The sequence below is a fragment of the Microcaecilia unicolor genome, chromosome 5, assembly GCF_901765095.1.
Source record: "Microcaecilia unicolor chromosome 5, aMicUni1.1, whole genome shotgun sequence".
NCBI lineage: Eukaryota > Metazoa > Chordata > Amphibia > Gymnophiona > Siphonopidae > Microcaecilia > Microcaecilia unicolor.
The window spans coordinates 5,678,471-5,699,301 of NC_044035.1; the positions used below are offsets into that span (position 1 = coordinate 5,678,471).

Here is a 20,831-nt window from a genome sequence, read left to right on the forward strand (position 1 = left end):
ACAGGTTCAGGAAGGGGGTGGGTTTCGAGGGGGCCGTAGCGCGGGGGGTGACAGCTGATTCCGAGGCAGTAGGAGGAGTAGCAGCGTGTTTCCCTACTCCTCTCCTTGCCTTGGAATCAGCTGTTTTGACGTCTGTGCGTGTCTGCCTCACAGTCCACCTGCAGCCAGGGAGCCACGGTCCCAAGCATAGAACGTTGGAGGTGAGAATTATTATATAGGATATCATCGTGCTGTCTTTGAAATGAATCAATCGATTCTTTGGCTTTAAGACCCTCACAAATCTTGTCAGCTTCTATTCTAATGGTGTTCGCTACTTCTGTAGTTCTGTCTATTATGAGCACCATTAAATCAAGAGAGCACTTGTTCAGGATACCAGCCCATTGTTCTAAAAATACTTTATCATCCTGAAATAATTTAGGTTCTTTATTGATCCTCAAACCCCTAGGGATGAGCTCTTTCTTGCAATATTCAATCAAAGTAGCACTATGTAATTCGGCTTTGACTAATCTTTTCATAGTGTTAAACATAGAGATCCATGAGATGGATGAGCCGGGAGAAGCATCCATTTGTAAAAGTGACATTCCCTTTAAAGTGTCAGTTACATGTTCAGATGAAAACCCATGACCAGTCTTCCATGACTGTGTGTGGGACTGAGACATCATTCTCAAAAAAACCTTACACAGTAGTATCCACTAAAAATCAGTCAAAAAGGTATGGAAAATTTTACTTCAAATAAATCGTAATAATATACTACATTTTCCACAAAATAGAATGATGTAAAGAAGCAGTATACTGTTAGAATATATTAAGGAGGAAATAACTCCACAGACCTGTTCTTTTATAAAATGCACAAATATACTCATAGAGTATATGCAAATATGTGTAACTGGCTCAGAGCAGATGCAAATTTGTGCAAGAACGTTTTTGTGGTGCTGAGGATAGTTCTGGAAGCCTGTTCTGTAAAGGCACACCTGTGCCTATGTTAACCTTTATAAAATAACAATAGAGGCAGTAGAGCTATAAATCTGTTGTACTCTTATAAAGATTTGTAATACAAGAAACCACCTAGTAATGAAAATATCTTAACAGAACCTCAGCTGTGCAGCTCCAAGTGTACAAGAATTTATCCACTGGAGATATAACACCCACTTCCACATCGATTATAAGTTTTAAATCTCTTATTTATAATATATATCAATTGTACTCATCTCAGTTTTACTTCACTTAGCTCAGGGGGACACTTTTCCAACATACACCATGTTTCGCCTCAGCTTTCTCAAAAAAAAAAAAAAAAACCTCCTGCAAAAAAACCCATCAAATTCAGATACTATAGCTAATATAAAACATCCCTCACAAAAAAGACTTGTTGCCGCGTATGCCGCCCAACCCATGTTGCTGACTCAAAACTTTCAGCCAAAATGGCGACTAGGCTCTTAAATCAGTTTCAATACACGCCCTGAAATTTGAACCCACCAATCACAGATCAGTGATTAAAAACTGATGAGGAAGTGGGTGTTTCCAGTGGATAACATTCAATACACTTGGAGTTGCACTGCTGAGTTTCTGTTAAGATATGTTTTCATTATTTGCTGGTTTCTTCTATTATAAACCTTTATAAAATAGGCATTTTTTTTTTCTTTGCGCCCAGTTTTAAAGAACATTGCACCCATTTTGGTTATTCTGGTACATATTCTCTATCTTTTTATTTTTCAGGATGCAGAAAATGCAATTGTGCACATGGGAGGCCAGTGGTTAGGAGGTCGTCAGATCAGGACTAATTGGGCAACACGCAAACCACCTGCTCCTAAAAGTACACAAGAAAGTAAGTGTGTTTGAAATTACTTCCTTTTAAAAATTGATTTTCTTCATTAATAATATGGATCTAGAGCACATTTCTTAATGAATGACAGATCCTGATTAGTATTTATTAGACAAAAACAATTTGCAGACATGAAATAGTGTGAATTTAGCGTATTCCTTTAGTAGAAGCTCAAGGCAAATTATATCCAGGTACAGTAGGTAATTTCTATCCAAGGTGATGGTTAAAGTGACTTGTCCAAAGTCACAAGGAACATGAATTGCCTTTTTAATACAGCTTTACATGCACCTCATTAGGGACCCATGGCACTCCTTGCTTTTCCAACACTGACACCATCATACATGCTTTGCCACTTCATATTAATCCCTGCTCTCATACCACAAACCCTGTTATTTCAGGACTAACTCTGCCACACACTTGTTCCAGTGCACCTGAATTCTGATCTTCACACACCCTGACCTATCTACAGCAGCATAGCACAGTTCTGCTTTGTAGCCATTGCAAAGATTTTCTATATGCAGCATGTGTGGCAGTTCACCTCAGAGGTTCCCAGCCTGTGATCCGTGGACCTCTTGGAGATTGCAAGTCTAGGGGGTCCACTGGAAGAATTCTGCACAGAACTGTGTTGGCTGCCTTTTCCTCACTGCCTTCATTTGATGTTTACTGAGAACCAAAGTGAGGCTTGAAACATATCATTCGTTTCAAGCCTTGTTTGGATAGCCACCATCTGTAAAGATGTTTGAAACACACTGTTGTGAGATGGGCCAATGGAAAGAGGACCGGAAAAGAAAGCAGCGATGTCGGCACCACACAAAGAAGAGGTGGCAGTTAAGTCTCCATACTCCACACCAGAAAATCGGGCATCAGTGGTAGTGTAGCAGCTGCAATCCAGAGAACAGAAGCAACAGTTAAATGAATTGTCAGTTTTAGTTGAGGCTCAACTAATGGGAAATAGTGATGATTTTGAAGAGTGAGACTATTGAGCTGAGGATATTGTAGAATGTTGTGACACTAGAAAAAGAGGGACTGCTAGGGGGATAGGAAATAAGTGATGGCGACTACTGGTGATAGGGTTGTGGATGGGACACAGAAATTGTTGCTCATGTGAGGGTGGGTAGATCAGAGAGAGGAAGAAAGATTACTGGTGGAGGTTGACTTGAGAGAGACTAGTGGGAAGGAATGGCATTGAGAGAGAGACCCCCCACCCCCCCCCCCCCCCCCCCCCCATGACCACCACCACACATTCTCTTTCTCCGAGGACAAGCAGGCTGCTTGTTCTTACATATAGGCCGCGCGGTCAGGTTGTTCCCTTCTTTTTGTGCCCTCTTTTTTTTTTTTTTTTTTTTTTAACAGGCACGATCGCATCTTTTGATTTCGCCAAAGCCGTTTTTTCTTTCACCTAGCGGCTTCAAACATACTCAGTGCAACGGACTATCTCAGGTACCGATACCCACGCTTGGTGTATCCAGTGCCTTGGGCCTGACCACAGCCCAGCCGCTTGCAGTCTGTGTCTTCACATGAAGAAGAGGACCAAAGCGTCGCGAGAGGCCCAACGGGAGAAGCTTTTTGGGGCTCAGTCCGGTCCTTCGACATCGACATTGAGGGATGCATCGACGTCAGGAGTGAAGGTAATGGCTGCAGAACGACCAACTTGTGCTGGGAGCAGTGAGGCATCGAGTGGGTCTCCACCTGTCTCGAGGCCTCCTGCTATGCAGGCCCCCTAGGACCGACCTTCGTCAGACCCGGCTCCGAGGAGACGTGAGGATTCCACGTCTTCCTCATCGGTACTGAGGAGTCTCAATGACGGGTGTTGAGCGAAGGTGAAGAAGGAGCATCATGGTTCTCCTTCGACACACGGTGCCGGGAGCTCCAGGGTGTCGAGGGATTCGGCACCCGAGAAGCGTTGGCGCCGAGAGGATCATTCTTCCGCTATTCAGGAGGTGCCGATGTGTCAGTCTAGCAGCCCGGTACCTGCTCCCGAGCCTCGACAGATTCTGCTGCCAGCTCCTATCCCAACCCCGTAGCCTTGTCCGACAGCGGCTCTCGATGAGTGCATCAGGGCACCGCCATTGAGGACATCGTTCCTCAGCGTCGAGGCAGGCTCAGTTTCGGATTGCTCTGAGAGATGTCTTGTCCGATACTGAAGATGAGCGCTCGTGGGAGGAAGAGGAGGATCTCAGGTCTTTTGGGATTTCTTCTGAACCTTCCCCTATACCAGAAAGGAGACTGTCTCCACCGGAGAGTCTATCCTTTACCTTCTTTGTCCGGGAAATGGCTGCGGCTATTCCCTTCCCTATGGAGGTTGAGGATGAGCCCAGGGCTGAGATGCTCGAGGTCCTCGATTACCTTCTCCACCTAAAGAGGCTGCAAGGTCTATTCCCTTCCCTATTGAGGTTGAGGATGAGCCCAGGGCTGAGATGCTCGAGGTCCTCGATTATCCTTCTCCACCTAAAGAGGCTGCAACGGCTCCTTTGCATAATATACTGAAGGAAGTCCTTATGCGAAACTGGTCGTTCCCTCTGTCTAACCCCGTGATCCCGAAAAGAACTGAATCCCAATATCGGATCCACGGGGAACCTGGATTGATGAAGTCTCAGCTACCTTACAATTCTATGGTGATGGACTCCGCTCTCAAAAAAGCCAAGAGTACTAGGGACTATGCCTCGGCGCCCCCCAGGCAAAGAATCTAGAACCTTGGACTCTTTGGGGAGGAAGGCGTATCAGGCCGCTATGCTCGCTGCCAAAATCCAAACATACCAGCTCTTCACGAGCATCCACTTGCGGAACTCGGTGAGGCAACTAGCTTGGTTGATGCGCTCCCTCCGGAGCAGGCCAAGCCTTTTCGCCAGGCAGCAGAAGGTGTGTTGAAAATTCCTGGCCAGGGGTACGTTTGACACTTTTGATGTAACATCCAGAATCGCTGCCCAAGGTATAGTGTTGTGCAGACTCTCATGGCTGCATGTCTCTGACCTGGATCATTCGGTCCAGCAGCGGATGGCGAATGTTCCTTGCCAGGGGAATAAACTTTTTGGTGAGAAAGTAGAGGATCTGGTTGACCAGCTCAAAAAGCACAATGATGCTATGGATTCTCTCTCCTGCCGGGCGTCTTCTGCTACTACCTCCTCATCTAGGAGGTTTTTTGGAGGGAAGAGGAGTGCTCCCTATTCCTATGATAGGCGTAGGTACACTCCTGCTTCTCGGCAGCCTGTCGAGGCTCAGTCCCAGCGTTCTCGTCAATAGCCTGCGCCTAAGGCCTCTGCGGTTCCCCAGCAAAAGCAAGGGATGGGCTTTTGACTGGCTCCAATTCAATATAGCCTCAGAAAAAGTGTCCGTGCCGGATGACTTGCCGGTTGGGGGGAGGTTGATATTTTTTCACCAAAGGTGGCCTCTCATAACCTCCGAACGGTGGGTTCTTCAAATAGTCCGGTCAGGACACACCCTCAATCTGGAATCCAAACCTCCAAATTGTCCACCAGGAGCTCATTCTTACAGTTCCCAGCACAAACAGGTACTTGCAGAGGAATTCTCCGCCCTTCTACAGGCCCAAGCGGTCAAACCCGTTCCACCAGGGGAAGAAGGGCTGGGATTCTATTCCAGGTACTTCCTTGTACAAAAGAAAACAGGGGGAATGCGTCCCATCCTAAACCTAAGGGCCCTGAACAAATTTCTAGTCCGAGAAAAGTTCAGGGTGGTTTCCCTCAGCACCCTTCTTCCCATGATTCTGGAAAACGATTGGCTATGCTCTCTGGACTTAAAGGATGTTTACACCCACATCTCGATCTTCCCAGCTCACAGGAAGTATCTTAGATTTTGGCTAGGAACACAGCACTTTCAGTACCGTTTACTGCCTTTTGACCTGGCGTCTGCGCCCAGAGTGTTTATCAAATGCCTAACTATAGTCACAGCGTCGCTACGTAGACTGGGAGTGCATGTGTTTCCTTATCTCGATGATTGGCTGGTGAAGAGCACCTCGGAGGAGGGTGCTCTGGAGTCCATGCAAATGACTATTCGGTGCTAGAACTACTGGGGTTCGTCATAAGTTATCCCAAGTCCCATCTCACCCCAGTCCAAAAATTGGAATTCATTAGAGCCCTGTTGATCACTCAGACAGCTCGAGCTTACCTTCCCAAGGCAAGAGCGGATAACTTTCTGTCCCTGGTGTCCATGGTTCGAGCGTCCCAGCAGGCCACGGGTCAGCAAATGTTGAGACTTCTGGGGCACATGGCCTCTATAGTTCATGTAACTCCCATGGCACGTCTACATATGAGATCAGATCAATGGACCCTAGCTTCCCAGTGGTTTCAAGCTGCAGGGGATCTAGGAGATGTAGTCCAACTGTCCACCAGAATTGTAAAGAAGTAGGGAGATTGTGGATGCCTGTCAAAGTGCCTCACTCAGCGAAATGATGAAGGAACACACTAGAGAAGGGTCGATGCTGGATCTAGTGCTCCCAGATGGAGAAGTGTTTCCAGTATCTGGGTGGGTGCCCAACTATGTAATAATGATCATCTCAAAATATAGTTTGATATAACGGCGAAGGTGGAGTGCAGAGACACAAAACTCAAAGTACTGGATTTCAGACATACTGATTTCGGTAAAATGGTGGAATACCTGAAGAAGGAACTGATGACATGGGTAGGTGAAGTGGAAATCAATGGTCCAAGCTGAAAGCTGCTGTAAATATGGCAACTGAGCTTTATGCAAGGAAAGTAAGTAAAAGCAAGAGAAATGGGAAGCCTTTATGGTTCTCCAAACAAGTAGCCAAAAAAATAAGAACGAAAGAGGCTTTGTTCAAGAAATACAGAGCTACAGAATGAGAGGATCACTGAAAAGATTTATTAAACTCAAAGAATTGAAGAGGGAAATATACCTAGAGAAAGCATAGGTGGAAGAAAAAAAAATGGCTAAAGATGTTGAGAGGAGATAAGACCCTTTTCAGGTATTTTGGGGAAAGGAGAAAAGATAGTAATGGAATCACAAGACTGAAAAATACTCAGAATGGCTATGTGGAGAGTGATGAGGATAAAGGTGGATCCTAGCATCAGGTAACTATGATTTGGATTATTCTTTCCAATGTGCATCACCTTTGGCTATGTGGAGAGTGATGAGGATAAAGGTGGATCCTAGCATCAGGTAACTATGATTTGGATTATTCTTTCCAATGTGCATCACCTTGCATTTGTCCACATTAAATTTCATCTGCCATCTGTCTTACAATTTCCTACGGTCTTCCTGCTATATTTCACAGTCCACACATATTTTAACAACCTTGAATAGTTTTGTATCATCTGGAAATTTGATCACCTCATTCATCGTTACGATTTCCCTATCATTTATAAATATGTTAAATAGTACCGGTCCCGGTACAGATATCTGCGGCACTCCATTGTCCACCCTCCACTATTGAGAGAAATGACCATTTAACCCTAACTTCTGTTTTCTGTCCATTAACCAATTCCTAATCCACTCCAGAACCTTGCCTCCTATCCCATGACTCTTTAATTTTCTCAGGAATCTCTCATGAGGAACTTTTGTTTTTAGTCCCCTTGTACCCCTCCCAAATTAGCATGTACCAGCCATCAACAATTTGGGGGGATAAAAGAAACCAGGGCTACGTGCATATGAGAGAGTCAATTATTTTTATTTACTTACCAAAGTACAGATATATAAAGGTACAGATATAATTAATAGTTTCTCATGGGAGAACAGGCTCTGCTATACAAAGGTATTATCTGAACCCGTCTCTCCAAAGTAATAGTCTGGTTCAGCTGCTTATATACTTTTATGTTAAACAATGCTTCACATTACTTTAGCACTTACCTTCCTCAGAGATCATTCTGTTCTCTGTTCTCACCATCTATGTTCCCTTAAGTTGCTAATCCACATTCTCCTGTTGTTTATACTAGTTTCTTTCCGAAGCCTGCTTGCCTATAAGGATATCATAATAGATCATAAATTCCAGAGTCATGCAGGCTCATCAGCCTCTGATAGATTCCAGAGTCACACAGGCTTATCAATCTCTGGCCTTTTGACCCTTTCCATAGTGCATGACTGTGCTCATAATTCTACACTTTATCAAAAGCTTCCTGAAAATCTAGATACACTGCATCAACCGGCTCACCTTTATCCACATGTTTATTCATGCCTTCAAAGAAATGAAGCAGATTGGTGAGGCAAGACTTCCCTCGGCTGAACACATGCTGACTTTGTCTCATTAAACTGTTTGTCTACGTGTTATGTAATTTTATTCTTTATAATAGTTTTCACTATTTTGCCCAGCACCGGCGTCAGGCTTACCGGTCTATAATTTCCTGGATCACCCCTAGAACCCTCTTTAAAAATCGGTGTCACCCTCCAATTTTCAGGTACTATGGACCATTTTAACGACAGTTAACATATTATTACTACTACTACTACTAATTTCATGCTTGAGTTCTCTGAGTACCCTTGGATGTATGCCATCTGGTCCAGGTGATTTACTACTCTTTAATTTGTCAATTTGGCTCAGTACTTCTTCCAGGTTCACCTTGATTTTTTTCAGTTCCTCTGCATCGTCACCCTTGAAAACCAAATCCAGAACAGACAGATCTCTTACATCTTCTTCCGTAAAGACAGACGCAAGGAATTCATTCAGTTTCTCCACTATTACTACTACTACTATTTAGCATTTCTATAGCGCTACAAGGCATACGCAGCACTGCACAAACATAGAAGAAAGACAGTCCCTGCTCAAAGAGCTTACAATCTATGGTCTTGGCTTCCCTTAGCACTCGTTTTGCTCCTTCGTGATCTAATAATAATCAGTTCCCATGGATTCCCTTGCAGGCTTTCTACTTCTGTTGTACCTGAAAAAATTGTTACTGTGAGTTTTAGCCTCTGCAGCAAGTTTCTCTTCATATTCTTTTTTAGTCGAAGATGGCGGCCTAGCTCAAGCGTTTGCGAGGAGCTACTGGGGACCGGAGCCTCGGATTTGCAAGCTTTTTTTCCCCAATTAAAATATTAATGCCTCATACCAAGAGGAAGGGGGTGGTAAAGTCCGTGCTGCCGCCGGCGAGAACCTCTTCTCCTGTCCAACAAACGCTTCATCGCTATGCTATGAGCTCCCCGATTAATATTGGGTTGGTGAATCCTGCTGTATTGGTAGTTGGAGGAGCGGCATCGTCACCTGGGAATGAGACAACATTATCACCACCAAGCTCCGACTTACCACCCTGTCCTGCGACCCTTCGAAGCAAAGTACAAGGGCTATCCGAGCTGGAAGTCAGTAGCGGTATAGCTTTGCGCGGCAGTCCCTCGCTTCAAGGCGCAGAAGATATCAACTTGGAAGCTTTGACTCCCAGGGAGGTAACATTACAATCTATTTGGTTAGCTGTACAAAATTTGACTGTTACTGTTACAAAAGCTGCGCAAGAAACAACTATGTTGGTGAATAAAGTAGATTCCCTAACCTTGGCAAGATATGACGACACGGATATCACAAATACAACTTAATTATTAAACTTTGAAAACCACTATGGAGCTTTTGATTAAAGATAAGACTATGACTGCTCGTAAAATAGAACAGATTGAAAATTTCAATCGGCGTTTGAATCTTAGGATTTTGAATTTTCCTTTGGCCAGAGGGATATCAGCAATTGATTTATTTAAAAAATACTTGACGGAAATTCTTCTATATCCAGAAGCTGCGATCCCACCGGTCAATAAAATATATTATCTTCCGTTATCCAAAAAAATGAATAACAGAATACCTCTGCAACAAAATCCCGAGTTGGATATTTCAAATATTTCAGAATTTCTTGAGGAATCTCTAACAAATGGCGAGAAATATAAGGAGGGGTGGCAAAATTTTCTTCAGGTATATTAGTGAAAGGAAAATGACTAAAAAGGGAATTGTGAGACTAAAAGATACTGCGAACCGCTATGTGGATAATGATGAAGAAAAAGCAAATTTGCTAAATAGATACTTCTGTTCTGTTTTCACAGAAGAAAATCCTGGAGAAGGACCGCGATGGACTGCAAAAAGTACAAATGAGATTGAAGTGGATAGAGCACCGTTCACGGAAGAGAGTGTGTATGAACAACTTGAAAAGCTAAAGGTGGACAAAGCCATGGGGCCGGATGGGATCCATCCTAGGATATTGAGGGAGCTCAGAGAGGTTCTGGCGGGTCCTCTTAAAGATTTGTTTAATAAATCCTTGGAGACGGGAGAGGTTCCGAGGGATTGGAGATCAGCGGATGTGGTCCCACTTCACAAAAGTGGTGATAGGGAAGAAGCTGGAAACTACAGGCCGATAAGCCTCACTTCGGTTATTGGAAAAGTAATGGAAGCTATGCTGAAGGAAAGGATAGTGAATTTCCTGGAAGCCAATAAGTTGCAAGATCCGAGACAGCATGGATTTACCAAAGGGAAATCGTGCCAAACGAACCTCATTGAGTTCTTTGATTGGGTGACAGGAGAATTAAATCAGGGACGAGCTATGGACGTAATCTACTTAGATTTCAGCAAAGCTTTTGACACGGTTCCCCACAGGAGGCTCTTAAATAAACTGGAGGGGCTGAAGATAGGACCCGAAGTGGTGAACTGGATTAGGAACTGGTTGACGGACAGACGCCAGAGGGTGGTGGTGAATGGAATTCGCTTGGAGCGAAAGGTAAGTAGTGGAGTGCCTCAAGGATCGGTGCTGGGGCCGATTCTGTTCAATATATTTGTGAGTGACATTGCCGAAGGGTTAGAAGGTAAAGTTTGCCTATTTGCGGATGATACTAAGATCTGTAACAGAGTGGACACCCCGGAGGGAGTGGAAAACATGAAAAAGGACATACAGAAGCTAGAAGAATGGTCTAAGGTTTGGCAATTAAAATTCAATGCGAAGAAATGCAAAGTGATGCACTTAGGAAGTAGAAATCCACGGGAGACGTATGTGTTAGGCGGGGAGAGTCTGATAGGTACGGGCGGAGAGAGGGATCTTGGGGTGATAGTATCTGAGGATTTGAAGGCGACGAAACAGTGTGACAAGGCGGTGGCAGTAGCTAGAAGGTTGTTAGGCTGTATAAAGAGAGGTGTGACCAGCAGAAGAAAGGGGGTGTTGATGCCCCTGTATAAATCATTGGTGAGGCCCCACCTGGAGTATTGTGTTCAGTTTTGGAGGCCGTATCTTGTTAAGGATGTAAAAAGAATTGAAGCGGTGCAAAGAAAAGCTACGAGAATGGTATGGGATTTGCGTTACAAGATGTATGAGGAGAGACTTGCTGAACTAAACATGTATACTCTGGAGGAAAGGAGAAACAGGGGTGATATGATACAGACGTTCAAATATTTGAAAGGTATTAATCTGCAAACGAATCTTTTCCGGAGATGGGAAGGTGGTAGAACGAGAGGACATGAAATGAGATTGAAGGGGGGCAGACTCAAGAAAAATGTCAGGAAGTATTTTTTCACGGAGAGAGTAGTGGATGCTTGGATTGCCCTCCCGCGGGAGGTGGTGGAAATGAAAACGGTAACGGAATTCAAACATGCGTGGGATAAGCATAAAGGAATCCTGTGCGGAAAGGAATGGATCCTCAGGAGCTTAGTCAAGATCGGGAGGCGGGGTTGGTGGTTGGGAGGCGGGGATAGTGCTGGGCAGACTTATACGGTCTGTGCCAGAGCCGGTGGTTGGGAAGCGGGACTGGTGGTTGGGAGGCGGGGATAGTGCTGGACAGACTTGTACGGTCTGTGCCAGAGCCGGGGTTGGGAGGCAGGTCTGGGGTGGTGAGGATAGTGCTGGGCAGACTTATACGGTCTGTGCCAGAGCCGCGGGTTGGGAGGTGGGGCTGGTGGTTGGGAGGCGGGGATAGTGCAGGGCAGACTTATACGGTCTGTGCCCTGAAGAGCATAGGTACAAATCAAAATAGGGTATACACAAAAAGCAGCAAATATGAGTTATCTTGTTGGGCAGACTGGATGGACCGTGCAGGTCTTTTTCTGCTGTCATCTACTATGTTACTATGTTAGAAATTAAAGAACGCCGGACTTTACTTATCTCTTTTGTTTTCGAGCAAGATTTAAACGCTTTAATGAAGTTATTCTTTAAAAACTTTTTGTGAACAAAAGATCTGGATTTTTCCAGATGTCACAAAGACAACTCAAGAAAGGTGTAAAGAGTTTTTGGCTTTTAGAGAGGAGGTTAAGGCAATGGGAGCCTCATTTTTGTTGACGTATCCCTGTAAATGTTGTGTGAAATTTCAGGGTAACAAATATATTTTTTTTGATCCAGCCCAATTACGGATTTTCATTGAAGCTAAGAAGATCACTAAGTAGACTGTATATTAATAAAATTGACAGAGAACATGTTAGAATATTCGGGTGATAGGCCAGGCCGTATGCTAGAAATGTAATCTTTGGATTTCGTTTTTTTTTCTATTTTCTTTATATAATTGCCTCTTACGAACTGAGCCCCCACAATTCTCTGCTTGTGGTCTAAGAAGGCTAATATTTTTTCCTTTTTTCGCTTTGCTTGATTTTTCTCTATTTTAGAATAAAGTATTGCCTGCCATTTTTCTGTTTATGTGAATCTTATAAATGTAAATGCTTAAAATAAATAAAAAATAATCTTTTTTAGTCTTCTTTATTAATGCTTTCCATCTGACTTGCCAGTGCTTATGTTGCTTATTATTTTGAATAAAGTCCACGCCTGATTTAGCGTCCTAACCTTTGCCACCGATCCTTTTAGTTTCTTTTTAACCATTTTCATCATTATATTATAGTCGCCCTTTCGAAAATTAAATGCAGCTACAGTAGATTTCATTTGCGGGTTATCCTAGATAGTAGCTCAGACATGATCATGTTATGATCACTGTTTCTCAGCAGACCCAACATTGCTACTTCTCGCACTACGCCCTGCACGCCACCAAGAACCAGATCCGAAATGGCTCCCCCTCTTGTCGGTTCCTGGACCAGCTGCTCCAAGAAATTTTATTGCCCTGGCACTCCCTGATGTAACATTCATCCGGTCAATATTGGGGTAATTGAAAGCACCCATTATTTAGCGTTCCCCAATTTGTCTGCTTTCCTAATTTCTGTAAACATTACTTCATCCATCTGTTCGTTCTGTCCCAGCGGACGGTAGTACAGTCCTGCAAGCATACTCCTTCCCTTCACACATGGAATTTCTATCCATAATGATTCCACACTGCTATCTTGGAATTTTATTCTAATTGGTGAAAGAATGTACTATAAATGTGCATATTATGTAAGCCACATTGAGCCTGCAAATATGTGGGAAATGTGGGATATAAATGCAACAAATAAATAAAATAAAGTGAATATGCTAAATAATTACTTCTGGAAGAAAATTCTGGGGAAGTACTGTGATCAGCTGCCGAGGGAATATCTGGGAATGGAGTGGATATTGTGCCATTCACTGAGGAAAGCCTTTATAAACAGCTTGAGAATCTGAAGGTAGACAGAGCTAAGGGACTGGATACATCCCAGGATACTGAGGGAGCTCGGAGAAGTCCTGTTGGGACATCTTAAAGATTTATTTAATAGATCTTTAGAGACCGGAGAGGTTCCGCTGGATTTGGAGACAAGCGGATGTGGTCGCTGTTCACAAAAGCAGAGACAAGGAAGAAGTAGGAAACTACAGGCCGGTAATTCTCACTTCAGTGGTTGGAAAAATAATGCAGTCTCTGCTGAAAGAAAGGATAGTTAATTTTCTAGAACCCAATGGGTTACAGGATCTGAGGCAACATGGCTTTACCCAAAGGAAATTCCTGCCAAATGATTCTCATTGACTTCCTCCTTGACTGACTGACCAAAGAACTGAGTGAAGGACGTGCACTAGATGTAATCTACTTGGATTTCAGCAAAGCCTTTGATAACGGTTTCTCACCAAAGACTCGTGAATAAGCTGAGAGGGCTGAACTTAGGACCCAAATTGGAAACTGGTTGACTGTCAGATGACAGAGGGTGGTGGTAAATGGAATCCACTTGGAGGAAAGGAAGGTGAGTAGTGGTTTTGCTTAGGGGTCTGTGCTGGGGCCGATTCTGTTAATATATTTGTGAGAGACTTTGCCAATAGAGTGGATACCCTGGAAGGAGTAGAAACCATGTGAAGGGATCAGCAAGTGTTAGAAGAATGGTCGAGGGTCTTGCAGTTAAAATGTTTATGGCAAGAAGTGCAGAGTGATGCAGTTGGGGTGCAATACCAGATAGGAGGAGAAAGATTGGTAAACTCGACTCAGGGAAGGATCTTGGGGTAATTGTTGTCCAAGGATCTGAAAGTGAAGAAACAGTTCGACAAAGTGGTGGCCGCTGCCAGAAGAATGCTAGGCTTCATAGAGAATTGGTGTAACTAACAGAAGAAAGGAGATGTTGATATTAGCTTTGGAGTAAGTATACACAGGAAATCCAATATGTTAGCGTTTAACTTTCAAAAAGGAGACTATGATAAAATGAGAAGAACTGTGGGGGAAAAAAACTTATAGGAGCAGCTGCGAGGGTCAAACATTTACATCAGGTGTGGATGCTGTTCAAAGCCCAGGCCAAATATATTCTGTGTATTAAAAAAGGAGGGAGGAAGACCAAACGACAGCCGGCATGGTTAAAAAGTGAAGTGAAGGAATCTATTAGAGCTAAAGAAAGTCCTTCAGACTATGGAAGAAGGAGCCGACTGAAAATAATAAGAAACAACATAAAGAATGCAAATGCAAAGCACTGATAAGGAAGGCGAAGAGGGACTTTGAGAAAAAAAGATTGTGTTGGAGGCAAAAACACATGGTAAAAACTTTTTTTTTACGTGTATTAAAAGCAAGAAGCCAAGAGAAGAATTGGTTGGACTGCTAGATGACCAGGGGTAAACGGGGTAATCAGGGAAGACAAAACCATAGCAGAGAGATTAAATGAATTCCTTGCTTCGGTCTTCACCGAGGAAGATTTGGGAGAGATACTGGTGCCAGAAATGGTATTCGAAGCTGATGAGTTGGAGAAACTGAATGAAATCTCTATAAACCTGGAGGATGTAATGGGGCAATTTGACAAATTGAAGAGTAGCAAATGTCCTGGACCAGATGGTATTTGTCCCAGAGTACTGATAGAATTGAAAAATGAACTTGCGAAACTATTGTTAGTAATATGTAATTTATCTTTAAAATCGAGTGTGGAACCAGAAGATTGAAGGGTGGCCAATGTAACACCGATTTAAAAAAAAAAAAAAGCTCCAAATGGGATCGGGGAAATTATAGACTGGTGAGCCTGACGTCGGTGCCGGGCAAAATGGTATAGACTATTATAAAGAACAAAATTACAGAGCATATTCAAAAGAATGGATTAATGAGACAAAGCCAACATGGATTTAGTGAAGGGAAATCTTGCCTCACCAATCTATTACATTTCTTTGAAGGGGTGAACAAACATGTGGATAAAGGTGAGCCGGTCGATATTGTGTATCTGGATTTTCAAAAGGCACTTGTCAAAGTACCTCATGAAAGTCTCCAGAAGAAATTGGAGAGTCATGGGATAGGAGGTAGTGGCCTATTGTGGATTAAAATCTGGTTAAAAGATAGAAAACAGAGAGTATCGTTAAATGGTCAGTATTCTTAATGGCGAAGGGTAGATAGTGGTGTTCCTCAGGGGTCTGTGCTGAGTAACTAGTGAGGTAATTAAATTTGCTGACAACTCAAAGTTATTCAAAGTTGTTAAATTGCAAGAGGATTGTGAAAAATTACAATAGGACTTTGGGAGACTGGGTGTCTAAATGGCAGATGACGTTTAATGTGAGCAAGTGCAAAGTGATGCACTTGCGCGCATTAAAGTTGCATTATATAACTATAATTCGGGAAAGAGGAACCCAAATTATATAATTAGTTCCACGTTAGAAGTCACCGACCAAGAAAGGGATCTAGGCATTGTCGTCGATGGTACGTTGAAACACTCTGCTTAGTGTGCTGCTGCGTCTAAGAAATCAAATAGACTGTTAGGTATTATTAGGAAAGGAATGGAAAACAAAAATGAGGATGTTATTATGCCTTTGTATCACTCCATGGTGCGACCGCACCTCATAGTAACATAATAAATGACGGCAGATAAAGACCTGAATGGTCCATCCAGTCTGCCCATCAAGATAAACTCATTTTACATGGTATGTAATACTTTATACGTATATCCGAGTTTGATTTGTCCCTGCCTTTCTCAGGGCACAGACCGTAGAAGTCCGCCCTGCACCGGTTTTAATCTCCAAATACCGGCGTCGCCACCCAATGTCCGCTAAGATTCTGCAGAACCATTCTTTCTAAACAGGATTCCTTTGTGCTTATCCCACGCATGTTTGAATTCCATTACCGTTTTCATCTCCACCGCCTGCCGCGGGAGGGCATTCCACATATCCACCACCCTCTCCATGAATATTGTGTTCAATTCTGGTCGCTGCATCTCAAAAAAGATATAGTTGAATTAGAAAAGGTACAGAGGGCAACGAAATTGATAAAGGTAATGGAACGACTTCCCTATGAGGAAAGGCTGAAGCGGCTAGGGCTCTTCAGCTTGGAGAAAATACGGCTGAGGGGACAAATGATAGAGGTCTATAAAATAATGAGTGGAGTGGAACGGGTAGAAGTGAATCGTTTGTTTACTCTTTCCAAAAATATTAGGACTAGGGGGCATGCGATGAAGCTACAAAGTAGTAAATTTAAAACGAATCTGAGAAAATATTTCTTCACTCAACGTGTAGTTAAACTCTGGAATTGGTTACTAGAGAATATGATAAAGGGAGTTAGCTTAGCAGGGTTTAAAAAATAGTTTGGACGTCTTCCTAAAGGAGAAGTCCATAGACCATTATTAAAATGAGTTTGGGAAAATCCACTGCTTATTTATGGGGTGTAAGCAGCATAAAATGTATTGAACTTTTTCGTGTTCTTGCCAGGTATTTGTGAACTGGATTGGCCACTTTTGGAAACAGGATGTTGGGCTTGATGGACCTTTGGTCTGTTCCAGTGTGGTAATAGTTATGTACTTATCTACATCCAACTCATTCCAGCTTTAGAAAGGTGTTTAGCACTGAAACAATAATAGGAATACAGATGCAGGAGCTTAGAGATCTTTTTAGTAAAAGCCATCAGGCCATAATTCTTCAGTTTGATCTCTTGGCAACTTTTTACGTAGTAAGATCAACAACTTCCATTAAGACTCCTAGTAGGTAGTGGTGTTTCTCGTAAAGTACCTTATTGGTTTAATGACTTTCTTATAGTTTGAAACATATGAATACATATTCTAAATCTTGGAAAGCTAGTTCTGGGGTACCACAGGGCTCCCCTTTCTCACCTATATTATTCAACATATTAATAAGTTCTCTTGGCCCCTGGTTATCCAATTTTGAATCTAAAATTTTCACTCAAAACTCAAGAAGCCGAGCACAGAGAGGAGTACCGGAGGAAACTGAAAGAAGCCAAGAGAGCGATACGTCTGGCGAAAGCGGAAGAAAATATGGCTAGAAATGTAAGGAGGGGTGACAAAAATTTCTTCACGTATATTAGTGAAAGGAGGAAGACAAATAAGGGAATTGTGAGACTGAAAGACGATGCGAACCGCTATGTGGATAATGATGAAGAAAAAAGCAAATTTGCTAAATAGATACTTTTGTTCTGTATTCACAGAAGAAAATCCAGGAGAAGGACCGCGATGGACTGGCAAAAGTGCAAATGAAAATGGAGTAGATATAGCACCGTTCACGGAAGAGAGTGTGTATAAACAACTTGAAAAGCTAAAGGTGGACAAAGCTGTGGAACCGGACGGGATCCACCCCAGGATATTAAAGGAGCTCAGAGAGGTTCTGGCGGGTCCTCTTAAAGATTTGTTTAATAAATCATTTGAAACGGGAGAGGTTCCGTGGGATTGGAGAACGGCGGATGTGGTCCCTCTTCACAAAAGTGGTGATAGGGAAGAAGCTGGAAACTACAGGCCGGTAAGCCTCACTTCGATTATTGGAAAAGTAATGGAAGGGATGCTGAAGGAAAGGATAGTGAATTTCCTGGAAGCCAATAAGTTGCAAGATCCGAGACAACATGGTTTTACCAAAGGGAAATCGTGACAAACGAATCTCATTGAATTCTTTGACTGGGTGACTGGAGAATTAAATCAGGGATGTGATATAGACGTAATCTCCCTAGATTTCAGCAAGGCTTTTGACACGGTTCCCCACAGGAAGCTCTTGAACAAACTGGATGGGCTGAAGATAGGACCCGAAGTGGTGAACTGGATTAGGAACTGGTTGACGGACAGACGCCAGAGGGTGGTGGTAAATGGAATTCGCTCGGAGGAGGGAAAGGTGAGTAGTGGAGTGCCTCAGGGATCAGTGCTAGGACCGATTCTGTTCAATATATTTGTGAGTGACATTGCTGAAGGGTTAGAAGGTAAAGTTTGCCTATTTGCGGATGATACTAAGATTTGTAACAGAGTGGACACCCCGGAGGGAGTGGAAAACATGAAAAAGAATCTGCAGAAGCTAGAAGAATGGTCTAAGGTTTGGCAATTAAAATTCAATGCATAGTGATGCACTTGGGGAGTAGAAATCCACGGGAGATGTATGTGTTAGGCGGGGAGAGTCTGATAGGTACGGACGGGGAGAGGGATCTTGGGTTGATAGTATCTGAGGATCTGAAGACAACGAAACAGTGTGACAAGGCGGTGGCCGTAAGTAGAAGGTTGCTAGGCTGTATAGAGAGGGGAGTGACCAGCAGAAGAAAAGAGGTTTTAATGCCCCTGTATGTTGTTGGTGAGGCCCCACCTAGAGTATTGTGTTCAGTTTTGGAGGCTGTATCTTGCTATGGATGTAAAAAGAATTGAAGCGGTGCAAAGAAAAGCTACGAGAATGGTACGGGATTTGTGTTACAAGACGTATGAGGAGAGACTTGCTGACCTGAACATGTATACCCTGGAGGAAAGGAGGAACAGGGGTGATATGATACACACGTTCAAATATCTGAAAGGTATTAATCCGCAAACGAACCTTTTCTGTAGATGAGAAGGAGGTAGAACTAGAGGGCACGATACGAGATTGAAGGGGGCAGACTAAAGAAAAATGTCAGGAAGTATTTTTTCACAGAGAGAGTGGTGGATGCGTGGAATGCTCTCCCGCGGGAGGTGGTGGAGAGGAAACCGGTAACTGAATTCAAACATGCGTGGGATAAACATAAAGGAATCCTGTTCCGAGGGAATGGATCCTCAGAAGCTTAGCTGAGATTAGGTGGGAGAGCCGGTGGTGGGAGGTGGGGCTGGTGGTTGGGAGGTGAGGATATTGCTGGGCAGACTTATATGTTCTGTGCCAGAGCTGGTAGTTGGGAGGCAGGGATAGTGCTGGGCAGACTTATACGGTCTGTGCCCTGAAAATGACAGATACAAATCAAGGTAAGGTATACACCAAAAGTAGCAATATGAGTTTATCTTGTTGGGCAGACTGGATGGACCATGCAGGTCTTTTTGTGTCATCATCTACTATAAGGATGGAGTAATGGCCTTTGGATTTGGCGAGGAATAGATCATTACAGACTTTGGTGAGCGCTGTTTCAGTCGAATGTAGAGGGCGAAAGCCGGATTGAAGCGGATCAAGGATGGCATGAGAGGAGAGAAAATCAAGGCAGCGGCTGTGAATGGCACGCTCAGGTAACTTGGAGAAGAAGGGTAAGAGGGAGATGGGATGGTAGTTGGAAGGACAGGAAGGGTTCAATGACGGTTTTTTGAGGAGCGGTGTGACCACAGCATGTTTGAAGGCATCAGGGACAGTTGCAGTGGAAAGAGAGAGGTTGAGGATGTGACAGAGGGGGTGATAGTGGGAGAAATGGAGTTAAGTAAGTTGGTGGGAATGGGATCAGAGAGACAGGTAGTGCATTTCGAGGAGGAAAGAAGGTGTGCGATTTCCTCTTCGGTGATATCAGGAAAGGAAGAGAAGGAGGCATTGGTTGGGTGATTAAGGGAGTGAGTTAAGGGAAGAAGAGGAGGAGGCGGCTTGGCAGAGAATCCAAGGTTGATCTTCTGGGCCTTGTCATGAAAGTAATCAGCCAGTGATTGAGGAGAGAGAGATGGGAGGTAGGAGCTGAGGGTACTTTGAGGAGGGAGTTCAAGGTAGCGAAGAGGTGACGAGGGTTAGAGCCAAGAGAATTAGTCAGTCGAGTGTAATAGTCTTGCTTGGCGAGGACTAGGCAGGACTGGAAGGAGGTCAGCATAAATTTGAAGTGAATGAAATCGGCATGGGTGCGAGATTTCAGCCAGAGGCGTTCAGAGCGGTCACTGGACCTTAGGTATCGGATACTAGGGGTCAGCCAGGGTTGAGGGTTGGTACGCCTTATGGGACGGTTGGTGGAGGGTGCGAGGGTGTCCAGAGCAAAGGAAAGAGTGGCATTGTAGGAGGAGACAGCCTTGTCGACAGACTTGAAGGACAAGATGGAAGAGAGGAGATTAGAGACACATGAGGAAAGGGAAGGAGGGTCGACAGCCTGGAAATTTCTGAAAGAAGTGGTAAGCGTCGGGCGGGACTGAGGGGGAGGGTGATGAAGTGTGAAGGTGATCAGATGGTGGTCGGAGAGGGGAAGAGCTGAAGTGCAGAAGCTGGGAGGGTAAGCAGATAGAGGAGAGGACAAGATCAAGACAGTGACTATTCTGGTGAGTAGGGGTGATGGAGCTCAGCTGCAGATTGTAGGAGGATGTCAGAGTGAGAAATTGAGAAGCATAAAAATCAGATGGGTCATTAGCGTGGATGTTGAAGTCGCCAAGAATGAGGGACGGATTTGAAGGTTCCAGAAAAACGGAGAGCCACGCATCAAAGTCAGTGAGGAAAGAAGAAAGGGACTTATCAGGGGGTCGGTAAATGACTGTAACTCGAAGTGTCAGCGGGTTGAATAAGCGGATGGAATGGACTTTAAAGGATGGTCATGCAGAATTGAATTGCTGAAACACTGGAATGTTGGAATGGGTGAAACTGGTATGCTGGGCTTCTGGGGAAGTATAAATTACCACAGAACTGGCCTCTGCCAAGTACCACTA

The 20,831-nt window shown here is 43.8% G+C and overlaps 1 protein-coding gene across 7 annotated transcripts in view; it reads left to right on the forward strand.

Annotated features, from left to right (window-relative positions):
• TIAL1 (TIA1 cytotoxic granule associated RNA binding protein like 1) overlaps window positions 1–20,831 on the forward strand; it is a 232,638-nt gene that overhangs the window by 125,036 nt on the left and 86,771 nt on the right. For all 7 annotated transcript variants that reach the window (XR_003942079.1, XM_030202615.1, XM_030202616.1 and 4 more), the window contains one exon: window positions 1,714–1,822. Coding sequence is in view for 6 of the 7 variants with exons in the window: in XM_030202615.1 (XP_030058475.1) it covers window positions 1,714–1,822 (109 nt within the window). In the remaining variant the exon portion in view is untranslated. The remainder of the gene's footprint in view (window positions 1–1,713; window positions 1,823–20,831) is intronic.